The sequence below is a fragment of the Elephantulus edwardii genome, unplaced genomic scaffold (genome assembly GCF_000299155.1).
Source record: "Elephantulus edwardii isolate Elephantulus edwardi_28Jun2011 unplaced genomic scaffold, EleEdw1.0 scaffold00084, whole genome shotgun sequence".
In the NCBI taxonomy this organism is placed as follows: domain Eukaryota; kingdom Metazoa; phylum Chordata; class Mammalia; order Macroscelidea; family Macroscelididae; genus Elephantulus; species Elephantulus edwardii.
This window is the reverse complement of record NW_006399834.1, coordinates 12,563,343-12,584,980: the sequence shown is the minus strand read 5'-3', so window position 1 is coordinate 12,584,980 and position 21,638 is coordinate 12,563,343. Positions and strand designations below refer to the sequence as shown.

At 37.1% G+C, this 21,638-nt stretch overlaps 1 protein-coding gene across 1 annotated transcript in view; it reads right to left on the bottom strand.

The window, feature by feature from the left end:
* Positions 1-21,638, bottom strand: part of AKAP6 (A kinase (PRKA) anchor protein 6) — a 524,496-nt gene that overhangs the window by 111,044 nt on the left and 391,814 nt on the right. Inside the window, exons 9-10 of the mRNA XM_006889980.1 lie at positions 8,184-8,330; positions 4,951-5,175 (exon numbers count right to left, since the gene is read on the bottom strand). Coding sequence (XP_006890042.1) covers positions 4,951-5,175; positions 8,184-8,330 — 372 coding nt within the window. The remainder of the gene's footprint in view (positions 1-4,950; positions 5,176-8,183; positions 8,331-21,638) is intronic.

Below are 21,638 nucleotides of genomic sequence, written 5' to 3'. Positions count from 1 at the left end.
AAAATTAGCACACAGGAGAATTACCTTTTTAAATATAGGAAGTTTTCAGATTATGGATGTCCCGTCTATGATTTACAGACAAGTCCTTTTTGCCCTTCAGAATTATTCACATTTGCTCTCGCTTTGAAATGACTGACTCCTCTCTCAAACTCAAACAACTCAAAAGGGAGCTCGGGCATTCACAACAAACTCCTCATCACAATTACTAGCACTTGCTTTTCTGGTAGATTTTAAATCACTGAGAGCTAGTCTTTTCTTTCACCAAACTTCACTGTCATTGAGTGAATTTGAACCCAAAGCAACCCTCTATTGAATTTCCAAGGCTGTAGATAGATAGTGTTAATCTTTTCTCCACTGAGGGACTGATGGATTGAACCACTGAATTTTTGGTTAATAGGCCAATATGTTACACTACAAACCAGTCAGTGACTCAGTGTTGAGTAAATACTGACTCACAGCTTACCCTTCAGCAGGTTTTCAGAGGTTGTAAGTCATATGAGAGGAGATTGGCCATCTTTCTCTCTTGGAGCAGCTGGTAAATTTGAACTGCTTGCCTTTGAGTTTAAAACTTCTTACCAGTTAGGTAATAAAAGCTCCCTAAGCATTATTGGTGTCTCATTTTATAAGAAATTGAGGCACACCGAGTGGTGGTGGTTGTTACAGGTGCTGTGGGTTGACTATGACTCATAGCAGCCTCATGAACAAGATTGAAAACTTGCCCTATCCTGTCCATCCTCATGACCTCTGTCATGCTCAAGCACATTGTTGCAGTCACTGTGCCAATCCACTGTGTCAAATGAAAGGATCAGGTGTGAAATAGTACCAAAATAACAAAGGAGACCACAGAGTTGATCTAATCCCAAAGCTAGTGCCACTAACCAGTTCACTAATGCTGTAATAAAAATGTAATGCCAGCAAAGAAGAGAATGTAATGTGTCCTTTGGAGTCAGAGATTCTTGGACCATAGAGGAGGCTAGGGAAGCTGTGGAGAAAATGCAGCCACAGCAGTCACAGGGGAGAACTAGAGACCTGACAGGTGATGGGCTCTTAGGACTGACTGATGTGATCATGGCCCACACCATGGAACCAGAGCTAAGAGCCTCTTTGCCAAGTTTGTTGGACGACTGGTAAGGATGGGGGAGAGTCATAATTGGCAGGCCTGAAAGCTTTGTAACACTAGCCTAAAGCCACAAGGCTCTCAAGGCTGAAGTGTCTTCGAGCACATTTTGGAAGGTGTCCTGTTTGTTTTCTACTTGTTGTTGTATAACAACCCTATGCACAACACTCTGAACCCAACTCTGTTCTCAGCCAATCTCACTGTCTCTGACACACTTACCCCTATTATCCCAGTTACTGTGTCAATCCATCTCACCCAGGGTCTTCCTCTCTTGTGCTGTCCCTCTACCCTTCCAAGCATGATGTCCTTTTCCAAGGACTGGTCCCCCCTGGTCACATGCCCAAAGAATATGAGACAGAGATTCAAAATTTTTTTTCTCCAAGGAGAAATTTGGTTTCACCTTTTACTCTCTCTAGGACAGACAGACCAGTTTATTTTCCTGAAAGTCCATGGCATTTCAATACTCTTCTCCAGGACTTTAACTCAAAGGCTTTGATTCTTCTTCTATCCTCCTTAGTTACTGTCCAGCTCTCTGATGCATAGCAAGAAATTACGAAGACCATGGCCTGGACCAGGCACATCTTAGTTTCTAAACTGACATCCTTGCTCTCCAGCCCTCCAGGGAGGTCCCTGAGAGAAAATTTTCCTAATATAATTTGTCTTTTAATTTCCTAACTGCTGGTGGTGCCAAGAGTGCTCAACCTCTTCTCTATCTTCTCTATATTGAGAACTGGTCCAGCAGTGTGAATCTTTGTTTTCTAGATGTTTTCAATCCATACTGAAGACCAAAGTTCTTGGCCTTCTGCAGCTTAAGGTTCAGGTCCTCTCTTCTCAGTTTTGGCAAGCAAGGCTGGGTCATCTGTATAATGCAAGTTGTTGATGAGTCTTCCTTTAATCCTGGTCCTCCTTATAAAGTCCAGCCTCCCAAATGATCTACTAACCTGTACTATATAGCCTTTTGACTTTCCCCAAATGGTTCTGTGTGGTCTGTGAGCTATCAGATTTTAGGTCCAGTCAAGCAGTAAGATTGGTGTTGGGATGAGTAGAAAAAAGTGTGGGAGTGTGGAGGACATGCCCGACCTCATGGGAATTGGCTTTGAGATAGGGACTGTTCCCTTTTGTGAAGTTGCTAACGGTCAAATAAGTCCATTACCATGTGGCCCTTGCTCTTTCACAGATGACTAGAACATCTGGACCTGTAAGATTCTAAGAAGAAATGGTTGCTTGGTCTCTAGACGTCTTTTCCATTTTGGTTTCTTCTTTAAGATCTTTCCTGCTAGAAGGTTTCTGGCTATCATTCATAATCTAGAACTCTTAAGGCTCATACAGGTTAACTCCAGCCAGAGCTCAAATAATCTCTAAATCAATTGGAAAGGTTAGATAGTAGAGACTTAGTTTGGGTAATAAGTGAGAAATATTCAATTTTAAACTGCTTCTGAATTGTTATTTTGTAAATAATAAACTCAGAAATAGCTTCCTTCATGGACATACAGTGAAAACATGCAGTTATGTTGATAAGGATGCCATTTTTATAAATAATAAATAATACATACATAGAAGGAGAATTGATGCCGTTGAGCTGTGGTGCTGGAAAAGGATACAGAATATATTATGGACTGCTAAGAACAAACAGGTTCGGCCTAGAGAGGGTTAAACCAGGTTGCTCCTTGGAGGTAAAGATTCTGAAGCTATGTCTCACATACTTTGGACATGTTGCAAGAAGGGGCCAGTCCTTGGAGAGGGATGTCATGTTTCAAAGGGTAGAGGGACAGCACAGGAGAGGAAGACCCTTGATGTGATGGATTGATTCAGTGACTGGAGTAATGGGGGTAGGTGTGTCAGAGACAATAAGATTGGCACAGGATAGAGCAGGGTTTAGGGCTGTTGTACATAGGAGTACAATAAGTGGCAGGCAACTTAATGGCACGTAACAACAACAAATATAGGAAAGACTTATTTTTCCCCTGCATAAATAGATGACTCTTTTTTAAAGTAAAACCCATGTTTCTTTATGTTAGCATTATTGCTGTTGTTGTTATGTGCTGCTGAGTCACTTGAGACTCATAGAGACCCTATGTACAACAGCCCTAAATCCTATTCTATCCTGTTCCAATCGCACTGTCTCTGACACACCCATCCTGATTACCCCAGTCACTGAATCAATCCACCTCATAGAAGGTCTTCCCCTCTTGCGCCATCCCTCCACTCGCCTAAGCATGATGTCCCTCTCCAAGGACCTGTCCCTCCTTATAACATGTCCAAAGTATGTCAGACGAAGCCCCAGAATCCTTGCCTCCAAGGAGCAGCCTGGTTTAACCCTTTCCAGGTTGAATCTGCTTTCTTGGCAGTCCATGGTACATTCAATACTCTTCTCCAGTACCACACCTCAAAGGCATCAATTCTCCTTCTATCCTTCCTAGTCATTATCCAACTCTCTGATGCATAACAAGTGATTGCAAAGACCATAGCCTGTATCAGATGCACCTTAGTCTCCAGAGTGACACCATTGCTCCTCAGTACTTTGGAGAGGTCCCTAACAGCAGACTTTCCCATGGCAATATGTCTTTCAATTTCCTGGCTACTGGTGCCAGGAGTGTTGACTGTGGAGCCAAGCAGACTAAAGTTGTTAACAATCTCAATCTCTTCACCATCCATCCTGATGCTGCCAATTGGTCCAGTGGTGAGAATCTTTGTCTTCTTGACATTGAGCCTCAATCCATATTGAAGGCTCCACTCCTTGACCTTCTGCAGCAAGCACTTCAGGTCCTCCTCAGTTTCAGCGAGCAGGGTTGTGTCATCTGCATAACGCAGATTGTTAATAGATCTTCTACCAATCCTGATGCCACACTTCTCCTCATAGAGTTCAGCCTCTTGGATAATCTGTTCTGTGTACAGTTTGTAAAGGTATGGAGATAGGACACATTCCTGGTGTACACCTTTTCCAATTTTGAAACATGCAGTGTTTCCCTGCTCTGTTCTGACAACTGCCTGTTGATCCAAGTATAGGTTTCACATTAGCACGATCAAGTGTTCTGGGATTCCCTTTCTTCTCAGAGTCAGCCACAGTTGGACAACATGGACTTGGTGACAGAAATGAAGCTGGAGATAGAATGACTGAATTTTGCACGACCAATGACTTACTCATTGCAAGTACTTTTTATAAGAAACATAAACGCAGGCTATACACATGGATTTCACCTGACGGTATGCATAGAAATCAGATTGATTACATCTGAGGAAAGAACCACTGGAGAAGCTCAGTATCAGCTGTGAAAACTAGGCCAGGAGCTGATTGTGGAACAGACCACCACTCATATGCAAGTACAAGCTGAAGCTGAGGAAAATTAAACCGAATCCACGGGAACCAAAATATCACTTTGAATTCATCCCACCTGAATTTCAGAAACATCTCATGTTAGCATTAATGGCCTTCAGTTAAATCATATGCTTTTATCATATCAAGTTATGTCAATTTCCAGCCAAGTTATTTATAGAACATTTTGGTCTGTCTTTAAAAGTCCCCAACATTCCTCAATGTTTTGTGGTTTGGTTTTAATTTATCACTGACCTCCATCAACAAGCATTGCACAAAAACATGTAAGCAGCAAGGATCTGCACTATATACTATGTGTACTTTCTATGCTTAATGTTCATGTTTATATACACACAGACTTTGACATAAAAGAAATGTAGAGGGTGTCTATAAATTCAAGGCAATATTTAAGTGCACAGTGATACATAGTTACATGGGTATAATACTTTATGTACTTGATAAATATTTCATCCAAACCATAAAGAAAGCTTTTTATCAACTTTGATTGTTTTTTTATTACCTTAAAGTATTGCAGTTGTTTCTCAGCATTCATTGTTCCTTCTTTTTCTTGTCTCAGGCAGGAATTGAAGATGAAAAGCTCGGTATCTCTTAGCCAACCTTTCAGTTCTTTGATCCTGACCTCCAGCTGCCTTACCAGGTTTCCGCTTTCAGGAGAGAGCAGGTCACGTGGTCCCGACCCACTGTGTCCTGCCATTGTGTCCTGGATCTTCTCTCCTAGGGTTTTCTAATGCATCAGATTAAAACAACAACAACAAACAAGACAAAGATTAGTTTGGGTAACAAAAACTTTACCCTTAGGTTGACAACAAGAGCCTCTGGGTAGGTGTCCAGAGGTAGCCCTCACTACTGACATTAAATCCAGCCTAGCTCCTTGTTGTATTTAGAATTCAGATTTTCAGACTGGGTGTTGTTTTAACTACCAACCAGGGATTCAGACTTCATTCACTTTTGCTTTCTTTTAACAGAAAGGAAATTTGACCTCAAGTTCATTGATGGTCACTGATAAAAATTCATTTGAAATCTCAGGACAGGAGTTTACAGTAAAAAAAAAATGTTTTTTTAAATCTGCATAACATGTTCAGGAGATAAATGCCTGATTTTAATCACTCTATTAAAGAGGCCAAGTGCTGACTATACATGGAGAGTTAAATTCCTTTTTTTGTTTCATGACATTTGATCCCTCAAACCTCATGACAGAAGGATTTGAAGGATAGTCTCTACAATCCTGTTAATTTTATCCGCCTTGGAAACTGTTAATCCCACAATTCTTCCCCCTTTTCATTTGTGGATTCTGTACTTTCTACTATATGTGTTAAAACAATTTCTGATATGCTGTGCTAGAAGCCTGCCTATCTGAATGACATGACAGGAGTTGTGAGTGAGGCCTTTCGGGGCGGGGGCGAAGGAGTTGAAAACACTGTCTATGGAGAATCAATAGGATTTAATCCATAATGATGAATTAAGCCTCCAAAATTAAGCTTTAAAACACAAATAAAATGGAGTCAATAGACATTCATTTGCTGTGTAGGGTTTTGTAAATAGTATATTTAGGAAACTATAACAGAAAAATAGCCTTTCCTGGCAACACCCTTGTATTTTCATGGTGCAAATATTGATAATTTGAAGACTCTCTGTGGAATCCAGATTTAACTATTGTTTTTATGCTGTAACAAAAGTAGCAGCAGGAGGTGAAATCAATGCCCTTGGAGGGTAGGGTCACAAAAAAGAATTTATTGCCACTTTTTTGTTCTGGAACAGTTTGCAATCATAAATTCTTCATAAACAGAATACTTCAGAGAATGGTCCGTCTTCATAAATATACGACAGAGGACATCAATTTCATTTAATTCACAATTTGTGTCAGCACAGCAGATGCCAATGCCTGCCTTGATAGGGTTGTTTAATATGCAATTGAGACAGAGTAATATGCAGCACAGGGGACAAAATTTCACAGATTAAACTGTACGCACCACTGACATTTCATTCTAATGTATTTCCATTCCACACTGTTCACCTTAGATGAAAGTAATATTAAAAACCATATCCCTCTATTTTACTATTGTTAAAAGTTAAAATCCTTGTCTTTGATTTTTTTCCATGCCAATTAAAATGTAATCATGCCAATTAAAACAGTATGCCTGGTGGTGTTAGTGTGGTACAGGTTTTGTTAAAATCTCCCCTCCACCCCTACTGTTCCTAAGATTATTATAAAATCCTGCATGTTGAATATAAATGACATTTTTTTAAATAGCATTTATTTTTAAGCTATCCAGCTCATCAAAGAAAACTAAGTACATTTTTCCTCTTTTTTTTAAATATAATGTTGTTTTAAATTTTTTGAGGAAATAAGTGCATATCATATTTTAAACAATTTTCAGGAAAGACTATTATTTCAAGTTAGTATTAGATACATGAAAATACAATGTAAGCGAACCATAATTTCCACTATTAAACATACTATATTCTTATCTACTTAGTAAACAATATTTAGATATCATCAACTCACCATAGTTTTCCTGTATGGGATGAATTGATAATCTAGAATTTAGTAGGTTCTGATTTAAATCACAATATTATAAAATAAGTGCCACTCCATGCTACTAGGAAGTAATGTAAGAACAAGTCAAAGTAAAAACTTTGAACATTTTGAGCTACTTTGCTCACTGCAGAGTGTAGCAAATTTAGATAAGAAAGCAAGGACTTGAAATTGCAGGTTTTTAATCACCTAGATTAAAGATGGCATAAACGAAACCCTGGCATGCCTCCAAGTCATCAGGGTTTATGGAGAGCTTTTTATTAAAAATATTTTTTGATAATTATTTTGTCACTATTTTTTTTAAAAAAGGCAGAAAATGGAAGGCATGCAAAATAGTGCTCCCTAACTGACTCCACCCATTCTAAACTATTATAACCATGGAGGTAATTGACAAGTTTAGCTTACCCTTGATTTGAAGTGAAGGCAATTTAGGAGAGAAGTTGCTGAAAATATATAGTTCAAGCCCTCTCTCTCTCAGCTGTTTTCCAACAAAAGGACAGTACTGTCTCCTGCACAGTGCCATCCTGGTCTCTGGGTAACAGAATCTCTATATTCCCTTTTTACCAGATTCTTGCATCTCAATCTCTGGCTGAGACCCAGCCTATCATTGTGTGAAATGAATTACATGAAACTTTTTTTTTTTGCTTTTGTTAAAAGTGAGTTGGAAATTGATGTACAAAACAGAGACTGATTTAATTCTACAATTCAGATCTGGATCAAATTTGCATCTTTGTTTTGGCGGCTTTAGTGTGACTTGAACGTTGTAGTGACAACCTCACTTTTCATCTTAAGGATACAGTAAATAGTTAAACAGTGGATGTCTCCAACATGTACCTTCAGAATAAATTCTATTAACATTCATTCAAGCATGACAGTCAGTGTATATCAGATATACTATATTATAGTTGACTTGGTGCATACCTATAATACAAGGCATATTTTACTTACGTTTTATGTATTAAAGAACTAAAATTATTAAAATCTGAGGGGAGACAAGCTCAGAAGAAAAAAATCAACAGAAAAGGAAAAAAGCAGTGTTCCCTCCCTATAATAGCATGAATAGCTTGTTTGAAATGTAGGTAGTGAATTGAAAGAGAGAGATATTTGTGCCTCAAATTAGAAATCAGACAGATAGAGTACTTCACTACACAAAAAATGTACACATAACCTACAAACAGTAATAAAAATGCAAATACCCCAAGCAGTTCCCATTTTTCCTTAATTGAATCCACTTTTTCAAGGAGATCATTTGGTAGTAAAACGCCACCTTTCTTCAAAGCTTCAACCTTACTAAGCAGCTCTGTCTTTTTCGGGTGCCTGATGGACATTTCCACACTGTAACGCTAAAACAAGAGGAGAGAAAGAGAGTGTGAGGAAGGGAGGAGTTCTTAGAGAATCTCTGAGCACTGAGTGTAAAAAGTTTTCAATAAATTTTAGGTGGAGGTTAAACAGAAGGACCGTGAGTAACTGAGCAATGTTGTAGAAAACCATTTAAATACTATGATATATCTTACATGCATAGATACAAGAATCTGAGATATTTAGTTGACTAAGATTTATACCTTTAAAAACTAAAGTTTACTGGCATACTTGATTTTTAATTTAAATAATTTAAAAAGGGAAATATCTCCCCTAGAAGGAATTAATATTACAATTAATTTTGGGAGTTAAACATGTGGTCCCTAAACCCTGCTTCTCTGTCATCACTGCCCCCAATGTGCCAGTCTCAGCATGGTACAAAAGAAATTATCCATAAAGATTATATGACTTCTTCTTATCCTGTAAGGTCAATAAATTCCCAGGTAAAATTTTGTATTTCTTTTTACTTGAAAACTCTGTATAGATGCGAGGAAGAGGTCCAGACCAAGAGGAAAAAAAGAAAATGAGTTCCTTGGGAACGGTTAGGTTACTAATCTATGCTTCCTTGCTGATTACTGTAAAATGTCCCCAAACATCAAAATTGATTACTGAACCATTTCCCTCAATATGCACGCTATTCTGACAAACTGCCAAGTGAATCTTTCCTAAAAGATGTTTTGCTAGAGATAATGTAAGTGCCATTTAATATGACAGTTACTATGGTGATTCACTTCAGATAAATCTATTTGGTTAACTTCAGAATTAGAAGTTTTATATTATGATGGCTATAAATTATTGCAGTTGTATTTTTAAAAATATATCTGTAAAAACAGCTTTGTGTAGAAAAACAAAATGCTGGTTGAATATTAAGCATCCTTTACATTATTTAGGCACATTCAAAAAAACATAATGGCAGTCCTCAAAGTCCTTTCCTTGGGTTGTAAAGTTTCTTCACTTTAGTCCTTGATAGGCTTGCCTTTTACCTGATAAAAACTAAGCACCAATAAGGGAGAAAATAAGAAAGGGTTTGGTCTAGACCAAATCAGCAAGTTCAAAGCATCCTCAGGTACTTGGATGATGGTATTCATCTTGTAAATATGTTATTATATAAAATCCAAAATCAAAATACAACTGGAAGCAGCTTAAAATAAAAGAAGGTGTGAAATCAGTCTCGGTTAATAGATCTTCAGCATTTGCATGCATATGTTTGCATACTTTTAGTTTCATATTTTAATCTTTCATTTACACTAAACATGCACATCATTTGTATTATGTAAACTTCTCCAAATGTTAGTCATTTGTGGCATACAGAACAAAATGTTTTAAATGAGGTGATTTAAAGCATTTCATATTATTAATGAGTGTTGATCAGGGTGTCAGAATACCCAAAATTGCATGAATATGCATAGTGGGGCGAAAAAAATCAAGGGTTGCTTTAGAGCTCTTTCAGAATCTGGTCTGAGAGACGTGGGAAATTCTGATTGTGTTTCCTAGTGGCAGGCAATTACTGGGAGCACATCACTCCAATACTTAGAAAACAGACTGTCCACTTGAGTTTTCGGGATTCAATATTCAACAAGTATTCTAGAAATATAGCGTTTTATTTGTCAGAGTGATGATTGGAGGAGAGAACAATGTGCTTTATGTAATCAGATTTCCGTCTGAAGATGATGTAGCTGACCAAGATTTACATAATTAATTCTGTAAGACTTTGACATAATCTTGAGGGAGCCAATATTTCAGGCAAGCAGAGGAATTCCATTCAAACCCTTTTCTCTTATGATGAGAATTAATGGACAGAGGGAGTCCTCTGGCTGTGCCACTTGGGAGCAGCCTTGACCAGTTATCTTCCGGCCTGTGACAAACTCATACCCCCTCTATACCCCCAACTCTGAATGACTCCTACTCAGTACATCCATCAAGAAAGCAAATAGTTTAGATATGTCCCATAAACAACATAGTCTTGTAATAATAAAAATATAAAAAGCAATTAATTTAATTTTAGATGTAATAAAATAATTTTCTCTGGGAGATGCAGTACAAATAGTTTCTGCAACAGCTATTATAAAAGGTTATTGAATTTAAAAAGCTTGTCTTTATGTATGCTTTCTATCTTTGTCACCATGTAACCTACTCTATAAACAGCTTGATGAAAGAAGTGATTGATGGACAATGCCTTCAAACTGTAAAAGCTAAGAGAATCCAGTTAATTGTTAGATGTATTGGTATATGAATGAAAGGTACTAGGATGTCATGTAATTTAAGGAGAAAATATTTATTTTAATTTTTGAAACACTCTGAAGGTTGAATCTGATATGATTTAGGACTCGAAGAGCTGTGGGTAGAGTAATGCTACGAGAGTTATGCTTCTGTTAATATGAATAGGTTTTGCTCTTCTTTCTAACATCTTTTCAGAAACATTATGGGGTCCAGCACTATCAGTTCTTGGCTATCCTATCAAGTCAGGCTCCTTTATCCTGTGGTGAGAAGATAATTTAATCTTCATATTCATTCTACCACAGCAGTAAGTGAGCAAAGGTTGACTGACTGTGTCCTGTAGTCTGGGGATGTTATGACATAGACAACTCTTCAATCGCCATAAATGAAGTTAGGCAAGTTAAAGTCAGATGGCTTTGCTGAAGTGCTAAGGTAAAGAAGCATCCACTATTTAATTTCCCCAAAGCACCTGCTGTGGACTGCTCTGTCTAGCCAAAAATAAAATATACTCTATTGAAAGGGCATATTTACTTTAGTAAGTGTATTTGCACAGTCAATTAAATTTTGACTAACAGATCCTTCTAATAGATACGTGAATCATCTAAATTAGAGACATAGACTACTCCTCTACTAAGTATCATACATTATTGTATATCTACATCAATTTCTTTCTCTCTCTCTCTTTCTCTCTCTCTCTCTGTATGTATATGTATGTTTATGTATGTATGTATGTATGTATATATATGTGTGTGTGTATATATATATATCTGTCTCTGTCTCTGTGTCTAAATCTACATGTACATAGGGAGTTCTGGTGGCCTGGTGGTAAGAAACTGCACTGCAATCTTAAAGGCATGCAGTTCAAAACCAGCTGCTCTGTGGAATCTCTTCTGGTGCAATTAACTCCCTCTGAAAACTCACTGGAGGGTCAGCTATGGGTTGGTTCCAACTTGATGGTACACAACAATACATGCACATAGGGAGCTCTATTGGCCTAGGTGTAAAGAGTTGCACTGACAACCCAAAGGAACATGGTTTCAATCCACCAGCTGCTCTGTGGGAAAAAGATGGGATGGGGAATTTACAGCATCTGAGAACCCATTGGAGAGTCACCTATGGGTAGATTCTAACTCAATGGCACAAAATAACAACACACACACACACACACACACACACATGCACGTATATGTACATAGGTATATATGCGTATATATGTAAATGTATGTGTGTGTATATAAAACACAGCATGTTTGTGTGTGTATGTGTACACCTTTTATTGCATATAACCTTAATAAGAACTGAAAGCTCTAGTGGCCTGCTGGTTAAGGAGCTGCCCTGCAAACCCAGAAGCAAGCAGTTTGAATCCACTAGCTGCTCCATGAAGTAAAATGGACAAATTCTTTCCTTCTGATTAACAGCCTCTGAAAACCTGCTGGAGGCTCAGCTATGAGTCAGTTCCAACTTGATGGCAATGAAGGTTTAAAGCGAATTAAAATAGCCATGAACATCAGTTTACTGTTTTAACTGAGAATTGAAGTATTTTAGAAACTTCTTATTCAGTGCTTGCTTTTTAAAAGCAAACTACTAAGACCTAATTATAAAACAAAGCCAGAGATAACAAGGATTTCTGAAATATACTCAGAAATGCATGAAGACCTGATTGAGATAACTTTTTTTTGACAGTTATGCTAACAGCACCCCCTCCCAAGAACTTTTTCTTTCTTTCTTTTTTTTTTTGTTAAAAATCACACCGAAAATTCTGCCCAAATGGAGACTGGAACAATGCCTTGAAACAGTGTTAATTGTCACCATGGAAACCAGAAGAATAAGCCATTTTGAAACTGGTATAGAAGGCACACATTGAGCAACTCAAGCATTTTTCTGCCTCCCTCAATGTTAAAGAACAAGATGCCTTGTCACTGAGGGGTCAGAGAAAGAAAGCATCATGAAAGGGTTGTGGATGCTCACCGTCTAGTAAATAGGAAAAAAAAGTAAAAAAATAAACTATCTACAACTAATGCTGTAAGACTCTATCTAGTGAATCTTTTTGAAACAGAAAGATCATCAAACGATGGCCAGGAATGGGGGATGGATTCCACCTAAGCAAAACTTCAGGGCTATATTATGTGAACCTTGCCCTCAAAGCTCCCTGGGAATTCTGCTGTTGTAATAAAACTTCAGAAGAGGAAAGAAAAAAGGCAGCATGATGGAATTCAAAATAATGCTCTAAAAGCACACAGAGAGATTAAGACATCCATTGTAAGACTTTTGTATGGTGCTTCTGTTGGTTATGCTGAAAAGAGACTAGACATTGCTGAACGGAGAGTGCAGCTTTGGCTATGAGAAACACAAGAATTCAACCCAAGTTTTTCTTGATTATTAGAAAAATGCTGTTGAATTCAGGGTTTGATTACTTATATCTTGGACTATGTAACTTTTAACTTGGTTCATGTTCTAAAAGTTAAGACAAGAGAAAGGATCTACTTATTACAATGAAAAGTTTGCATATCTTTTCTGGTATAAAGTAATAGAACAAAGAGTTGTGTGTGTGAGTGTGTGACTCTGTGTGTGTGTGTGTGTGTGTGTGTGTGTATGGGGGTATATATATGTGTGTGTGTATATATATATATATACACACAGACACAGACACACACACACTAGCCTGTCTCCCTCCATACACACATGACAGACACATAGACATTTGTAGAGAGAGAGCTGGATAGACAGAATATACAGAGAAAATAAAATCCATCTTGGCCTATCTACAAGAAAGCAGATGCTCAGGAAACAGCCAATCATTAGCAAAATTATGTGTGAAAATATGCAATTTTTTTCCCACAAAAATGCAATGACTCTTGCATTGTGTTTTCGGCTAGTGTTTGCCCTCCTCATGTGAGGCTTCATGGTGGCCCCTCAGCAAGTCCATGCCTAATGCCATTCAGTAGTTAACAAAGAGGCTTTTTATACAAAGTCCAGGATCCACAGCTCAGCTATACATGCCGAGAGCAGGAATCTGCTAGAGGCCAGTCTCGCCTTCACAGCACCTCTTGTGCTGCCCCCCTTTTCCAGAACACTAGCGTTGAGCACCTCACAACGCATGTGATGTTTCACATCAAGCCAGTATCATCAACACCTGGGAAAGATATTCACAAGTGAAGAAGAGGGTTCAAATCTAAGACAAATAGTAGTCTTTATTTCTTACAAACTCTCTGTATTTTTACTATAAGCAATTTATAGTGAATAATTGCACAGAGAAATTATAAAGACTCCTACAATTGTCCTTCTAAATTAATAATAGGCTTTCCTGATTGGGATAAATTTGCTGCTGAGCCTTTGGAAAAATTAAAAAGTGCAATGTCATTTAAAATTGCCAGAACTCGCACAGCAAATTACATCTGAGGTTAAGAATTGAGTTTCCCCCCCTCTTCTGGCTTATTCCATTTGCATGATCTAGAAATCACATTACATTGGCCATGTATTGTTAATTGGACATAGATTGCATTATCTTTATTATAAATCAAACTACAAATATTAAAATGAATTGCAAATTCCCTAATAGAAGATCATAAAACAATCTTTTTTAAAGTATTTCCCATTAATAATTTAATTCCAATTATATCACTCAGAAAACTTAAGTAGGAGACCTGGCAACTTATTTCCCTCATCATTTCTTTTACATAACAAATATCAGGCCTTTATTAATACGTATAGTCAAAGCAGAAGCCACTGTCAGAGAACAAATAAAAACACAAATAACTAAAAACTTGAAAGTCAGTTTTATCTAACACCAACTTGGTAAGTTTCATCCTTTTCCTTTTAGTATTAAAGGAGGAAAAAAGCCTCCTTTAGAAAAGATTCACTAAGTTCAAGAACTAGACTGATTAGACCTTCCTAAATGATAAAATTAGTCATTAAACAGTTATTTTATAAAATCATTCTCCAGCCCCTTTTATTTTCTGTAAATTTGCTATCTTCGTAAAGCTTTTGCATGGCCTTTAATGAGTTTATATTAAATATTTAATACTGTTTAGGGCATATCCACTACTACCAAAAACAGTTCTATTCCCAGCAGTCCCACTGTTTCAGGCAGAGGACTTGATTGATCCTCCTAGCCTGAATTGAGTAGAATGAAAAGAAGCAGTTGGAAAATAGCTGCAATCATTTAATGCAGATGACCTCTGACAGCCTCGCAGCTCTTCTATCTGAACAGAAATTTGCATGGGGTCTCTGTGCAGAGGAACAATGTAACCTAAATGGTAGACAATCTTTATTCTAATGAAGTGGGTGTCAAGGTCAATGTAAAACTGCAATGATAAATGGTGCACCACTAGGCAAGAGAAGTTGCATAGGCATTGTAGTGCTTTCACATTAATTGAAGACTGAAATGCACTGCGTGAAAAGCACAAGCCTCTCTTTTCACCATAATGTGTTAATGCGCCAAGGCTGAAATAATTTCTTCAAGATGCTTGCCTGTTGACATGTATCTTATAGCAAAAATAATGCAAATATGGAATTTTGGCTAAAAAAATGGGCAGTTTTAGAATTTAGCCTTTCCTTGGAATAGAATTATACAAATAGAAATGTCCCTAAACAGCAAACATCTTGTCATTTAGTGTAATTCCTTTGATCCCCTTTTCTTTTCTTTTTCTATTTAGACCTGTCTTTAATTAGTTTCAACCAGTCCCTTCATTGGGCACTTCACACTGAGCTAACTGTAAAAGAGGATTGTAGAAAGGAGAATCATTTGTATATTATTTCTTCCCCAGCTATGCTTTCTGCTTAGTCGGCAGTTAAGAGCTTGAGGTGTCGCTTGTCCTGAATGAAAATGTAATAAAAAAAAAACCCTTATGGTTTGTAAAAGAAAATAACCATTTTCTATCCTAGGAATGAGTAAAGCATAATCCAGTCATCTGACATTGCCCAAATGGCTGTACAACAATAATTACACCATTTCTTCCGTTGATCTAGCCATTTTGTGGCAGTCAGTATTTTTATCCTATAAAAATAAGGACAGTAAGCTGCTTTTAAAAATCCTGATCTACTTAAGCCTGTAAAGGGAACACTGTTTGCTAATACACTCATTAGCAACCAAGCTTTTTAACTTCATCAATTAAACAGGAAATGGAGTTGCACCATTAGTTTCACAATTTACTAAAATACTGATAAGAGCATATTACAATCCATTTGAGAAATACTTTCAGGCTCAATTCATATAATGTGATAAACTTGCTTCATTGTTATGGTTGGCATTTTTTTCTGATTCTCACAGACTCTGTGATACATACACCTTTCCAATGCAATGCTTCCTGCTACAAAAAGATTTTGATAATGCAATTACAGTTATCCTAGTTAGGAATGGTCTGTAGTCTTGGTGAATAGAGGCTATTAGTATGATTTACTACAAAATAAATTATATTGCTAGGTTGCAACGCAGATTAAACAAACTGTCTCAAATAGAAACATTCCTGAAATGGTGATTCAGATTGGAAAAAAAAAAATCTCAACACGAAGGAGAATAGTGAAAAAGAGAAAAAAAGTTACTGAGGAAACTGTTTAAAAAACTGTACAGCTTCATCTGTGTGTGATTTGTCAGGTCTGAAGCTTTGACGTGCCCAAGGGGCAGACCCCAGCGGGGAGTAGGCTGCCGAGCTAAATAGCTGTGAAAGAAGTCTTAATGTAGGATGGAATTCAAACTAACCTTGACATGACCTCGGGAAAAATATGCAAAAAGTAAAATGAATGCACTCTGCAAGATACATCCTAATTTTGTGGTGGAGCTGGTTAGTTTTACAAACATAACTGAGACCTTAAAAGAAAAATAGAAAGCTAGTAAAAGGGGAAAACTTCAGAATTCAGGGGAGAAAGAAAAGTAAGCAGGCATGATGTGTTACTGTGAAAGCATGTGAACCATTTGGAAACAATCCAAATAAAAACCCACACTGAACAATATTGTTGTCAGCCTGTCTATTCAGGAAAATTGTGTTTTTGAATTTTTTGTTGTTGCTGTTTTTTTTGTTTTGTTTTGTTTTTAGGTTGAATAATAAATGACTCAAAGCCAAGATTACATCATTGCCTTACAAAGTCTGTTGTGGCTTTTAGCTGAACAAGCTCCATGGATCTATTGGTTTAGGACAGTAACTCAGTAAGAAGATTTTAAAGTGTTCTTTTTTCCCGTTCCAGTGTCAATAATAAATAAAGAACTTGTAGGAAGAAGTATCATGGGTGCTTGTCAGTCTTGTTTCTTGCTTTTCATCTGTATTTGATAAGATAAACACAAGTTTTAGTTGATGCATTGGGTCCTGATTTGGGTTTATTATAAACTGTGCCTGTTTTGAAGTGATGCGCTTATAGAAGGCATTTGCTTTTGTTTTCTGGCCAAGAACTCACTAACTCACTGACTATATGGAAATTTTAATTGAGTGTCAACTCGTGTATAAATTCAATGCTATTACCTTTTCAATGCAATTTTGTTATTTACCAGTTATACTACCAGTATAATACCAGTTATTTACTATACCCCTAACCAGATTTCAAACATAATTGCTTAAAACATAACACCCCAAATCTAGTGAATTAAATCTCTATAGCAATGATGTGAGTTTCTGGATCAGGTAGAAGTGTTTCTATTAGATTTTCATAAACTTGGAGTGAGCAGATGGATATAATCACTTAGAAACTTCAATGCTCAGGAAGTTTTGCTGAGAACCTGTTGAACAATCATATGTAAAGATAACTATTTGATGGATTCTATTATGTCACAGGGCTCATCTTTGGTCCTGTCTTACCCAAGAATTTTACAACTGGAATGAATAAAGTAGAAAATATATAATGGAAAACTTACCAGACTACCAGATAATAATAAATAATCCAACTCAGAGAATGTAAATGAAAATTCTTATATATAATAGTATGATGGTAAACTGACTTTCTGGGAAAATGTGAAAAATGTCTGAGATGTAGCAGTTGCCCACTTCCCTGATATTAACCATCCCATCATTACAGATTTCAAATTCCCAATGATTTCTACTGCTGGTAAAATTCCTAAATATTTAAAAATTGATTCTTACAAGCTAGAATGAGCCAGTTCTAACATACCACTCACTACCTGATAAGTAATGTAAAAGAGTTGTGTTTGGTAAAGATAAATCTTCTTAATCTGTTATAAATGAATTAATCTCAAAAACTGAAATGCATTGTCATCAAGTCAGAGTGAATTTTTTGCTGACCTTCTGGTGGGTTTTCATAGGTTGTGAATCCCATAGGAAGAGACTGCTCACCTTTTTCTAGCAGAGTACTGGTGGATTCTAACTGCCGGAGGTGCATCTTTCAGGTTACCAGCACAACTACCTCATTATCACTCTACTCAAAACCGAAAACTCATTGCCTTTGAGTAGTTGCTCACTCACAGTGGATGCTCTATTGGTTTTCTAAGGCTGTAAATTGCAATGAGAGAAGACTGTTCAGCTTTCCTGCATAGAGCTGTTGGTGAATTCAAACTAGCAGAAAAGTTCAGGCTTTGCATCAGCAGCAAACTCAATACGGGGTATATTACTAGAGCATGCTATTCACATTGGAGGAGAGAGTGGATATATTTTCTCTACCAAAGGGAAAAATCAACGTATGAATAAATTGGTTATTAATAATATTAGATCTCGCTTGAGGGAAGGCATTCTGGTGATCCAGTGGTTAAATTGTTTCCCTGTTAACCTCAAGTAGGTAATTCAAGCCCTCCAGCTGCTTAGAGGGAGAAGATGAAGTTGTCTGTTTTTGTAAAGATTTAAAGTCTTGGGAACTCCATGGAGAAGTTCCATTCTATTCTACAGGGACAAAATGAGCCATAATCAACTCAATGACAATGGGTTTGGTTTTTTGTTTCTGTCTCAGTAATACAAGAAGGTATATTATAGATTGTGGAAGATAAAAGAGATCAGAAAAAACATGTCCCTAAAAGGGTCAGCTATTTCTCAGTTCTGTCAACTGTTTCATGTAGGAATATGGCCTTAGTATGGCCATGTGTATTTTTAAGGAGAAACCAGACTTACATATTTTAAATGAAATATAATATTTTTAAAATCTGTCTGTTTAATTAAACTATGTTTCTGAGTACAACCTGAATCTGCAGGTAACTACATCACAGCTCTCTTTTTTATAATAACATTAGATTTTAAATAGTTTGACCTATTTTGATGCATCTGATAAGGGATGAAATAAAAGGAGGAGAAGTACACACTTTGAATTTGATGTGCAGTTAATTACTGTACTCCTTATTCCCATCCACATTCAAAACCCAACATTAAGAACAGAAATGAAAAAAAAAAGAACAGAAGTGACTAGATTTCAATTACTGTTGATACAATCAATATGAATCCTCAAATGGAAATGCAGAGCATTAAAAAAGCAAACAATATTTCAGGCTATATTGAGACCTATAAAGTCTAACAGATTAAGAAGCTAACAAATGAATCAGCTTGACTGTCATCTTCTAGTTTCAAATGTGGGCTCAAATGATTCTTTTTGTGTTCCATTTTTCAAAAGAGACATTGTTGTTGTTGTTATGTGCCGTCGAGTTGTTTCCGACTCATAGCGACCCTATGTACAACAGCCCTAAACCCTGCTCTATCCTGTGCCAATCTCATTGCCTCTGACACACCCATCCTGATTACCCCAGTCACTGAATCAATCCACCTCATTTAGGGTCTTCCCCTCCTGCGCTGTCCCTCTACTCTGCCCGGCATGATGCCCCTTTCCAAAGACCTGTCTCTCCTTACAACATGTCCAAAGTATGTCAGATGAAGCCCCAGAATCCTTGCCTCCAAGGAGCAGCCTGGTTTAACCCTCTCTAGGATGAATCTGTTTGTTTTCTTGGCAGTCCATGGTACATTCAGTACTCTTCTCCAGCACGACAGCTCAAAGGCGTCAATTCTCCTTCTATCCTCCCTAGTCATTGTCCAACTCTCTGATGCATAACAAGTGATTGCAAAAACCATGGCCTGTATCAGGCGCACCTTAGTCTCCAGAGAGACACCGTTGCTCTTGAGTACTTTAGAGAGGTCCCTAACCACAGACTTTCCCATTGCAATACATTTTTTTATTTCCTGGCTACTGGTGCCAAGAGTGTTGACCGTGGAGCCGAGCAAACTGAAGCTGTGAACAATCTCAATCTCAATCTCTTCACCATCCATCATGATGCTACTGATCAGTCCAGTGGTGAGAAATTTTGTCTTCTGGACATTGAGCCTCAGTCCATATTGAAGGCTGCACAGTCCTTGACCCTCTGCAGTAAGTGTATGAGGTCCTCTTCAGTTTCAGCGAGCAGGGTTGTGTCATCTGCATAACGCAGATTGTTGATAGATCGTCCACTAATCCTAATGCCACACTTCTCCTCATAGAGCCCAGCCTCTCGGATAATCTGTTCTGCATACAGGTTGAAAAGGTATGGAGACAATGAATTATATGTCCAAACAAAAACACTCAAAGAAGGGAAAAGATTCAACACTAACAAGCTGTTGAAGGAGCTGAAGGTATTCAGCTAAAGGGAAAAAAAGATTTGGGAGTGACTAAAGAGAGGTGATGATATATTAAAAAGTTTTTAATATCTGGAACACTTCTACATTACAAAAATAAATTTGTCTCATCTGACCTCAGAAGTCAGATGTGGAATCAGTTAGGAAAGTACCTATCTGCACGCAGCATACGAGGGAAAGAATTCTCATTCACCTCAAGTCTACTTTGAGATGAATGAAAAGATATTTTATGGGATAATAAGAAATTTGATAAAGATTGACCAAGATTGATCAAGGCAATAGAGTCTAAAGCATTTCTCTGCTTTAGAAAATTTGAGTTTTTTTTATTAGGGCTCACATTCAAACATAATTATTTTACCCTGTGAATGGAACTGAAAATACAATGCCAAAAAACTCTAGTTGAGGCTAAAACATTATGAAACATTATGCAGATATAAGTTTTTCATAAAGAGAACAGAATAACTGAGCAAAAACACAAAACTAAAAATAGGACATCAAGAATCAAAAGAAGAAATATTTAACTGGAAAAAAATAACTGAAAAGAAGGGGGAAAGTTTACTTTTTAGAGAAACATTTCACTGAGTTTGAGATACCGAAGCTTTAAGCTTCTTTGACTTGACAAGTATATTTTAAACAAACAAACAAACAAACAAAATCAAACCCACTATCATCTAACTCTGCTAACTCACAGCAACTCTCCACAGGGTTTTCAAGGCTGTAAATCTTGAAAGTAAGGATACTCATTTTTCTCCCGTGGGCATCTGGTAGATTTGAACTGCCTAACTTTCAGTTAGAAGGCTGGTATATGCATTACAGGAATGCTCTATTATAGAACATACGTAGCTTTACCCATACTTAAAAGATTCCTCCTGTATATCTCTTCCCCAAATTCATACAGTTCACAAATACTTCTGACAAATACTTCCTGTTGTAAATTCAGACCTTTCTCAGACAGATAGATACAGAACAAAATGCCCTACAACCCCTGCTGCCAGCAATGTGGATATTATGGCAATATGTCCTCCATGCTACAAAATGTATCATAGCTGTGCTACATAAAGTTGAAAAAGTACACATCTCAATGGATTTTCCATACATTCAAATGCACTGTAGAGATGATGTGGATAATTTCCATAATACATCATGACTGCTCTAATTATGGTTTTATTATTATATACCAGGGTTGTCATAATGTCATGTCAGCACATAGTATGAATAGTTAGGCAGTTAAGTAGTATTTGTTGGAGTCACAATATATGATGGGGGGAAAGGCATGAGGAGCGGTAATTAATATACTCTAAGTCGGTTTTAACCTTTTTGAAAGTTTCATATTTTTGTTTTTCAACTCTTGACCTAAATAAGCAACTTTAAACATATATTTTCATTTAATTAGGTATTTCTTTATGCTTTAAGGTTAAATCAAAATGCAGTAAAGTAATATTAAGAAAGATTCTTGGCATTTGCTGTTCTTCATATGTTGTTGTTGTTGTTGTTCTTATATGCCATCGAGTCATTTCCAACTCATAGCGACCCTATGCACAACAGCTCTAA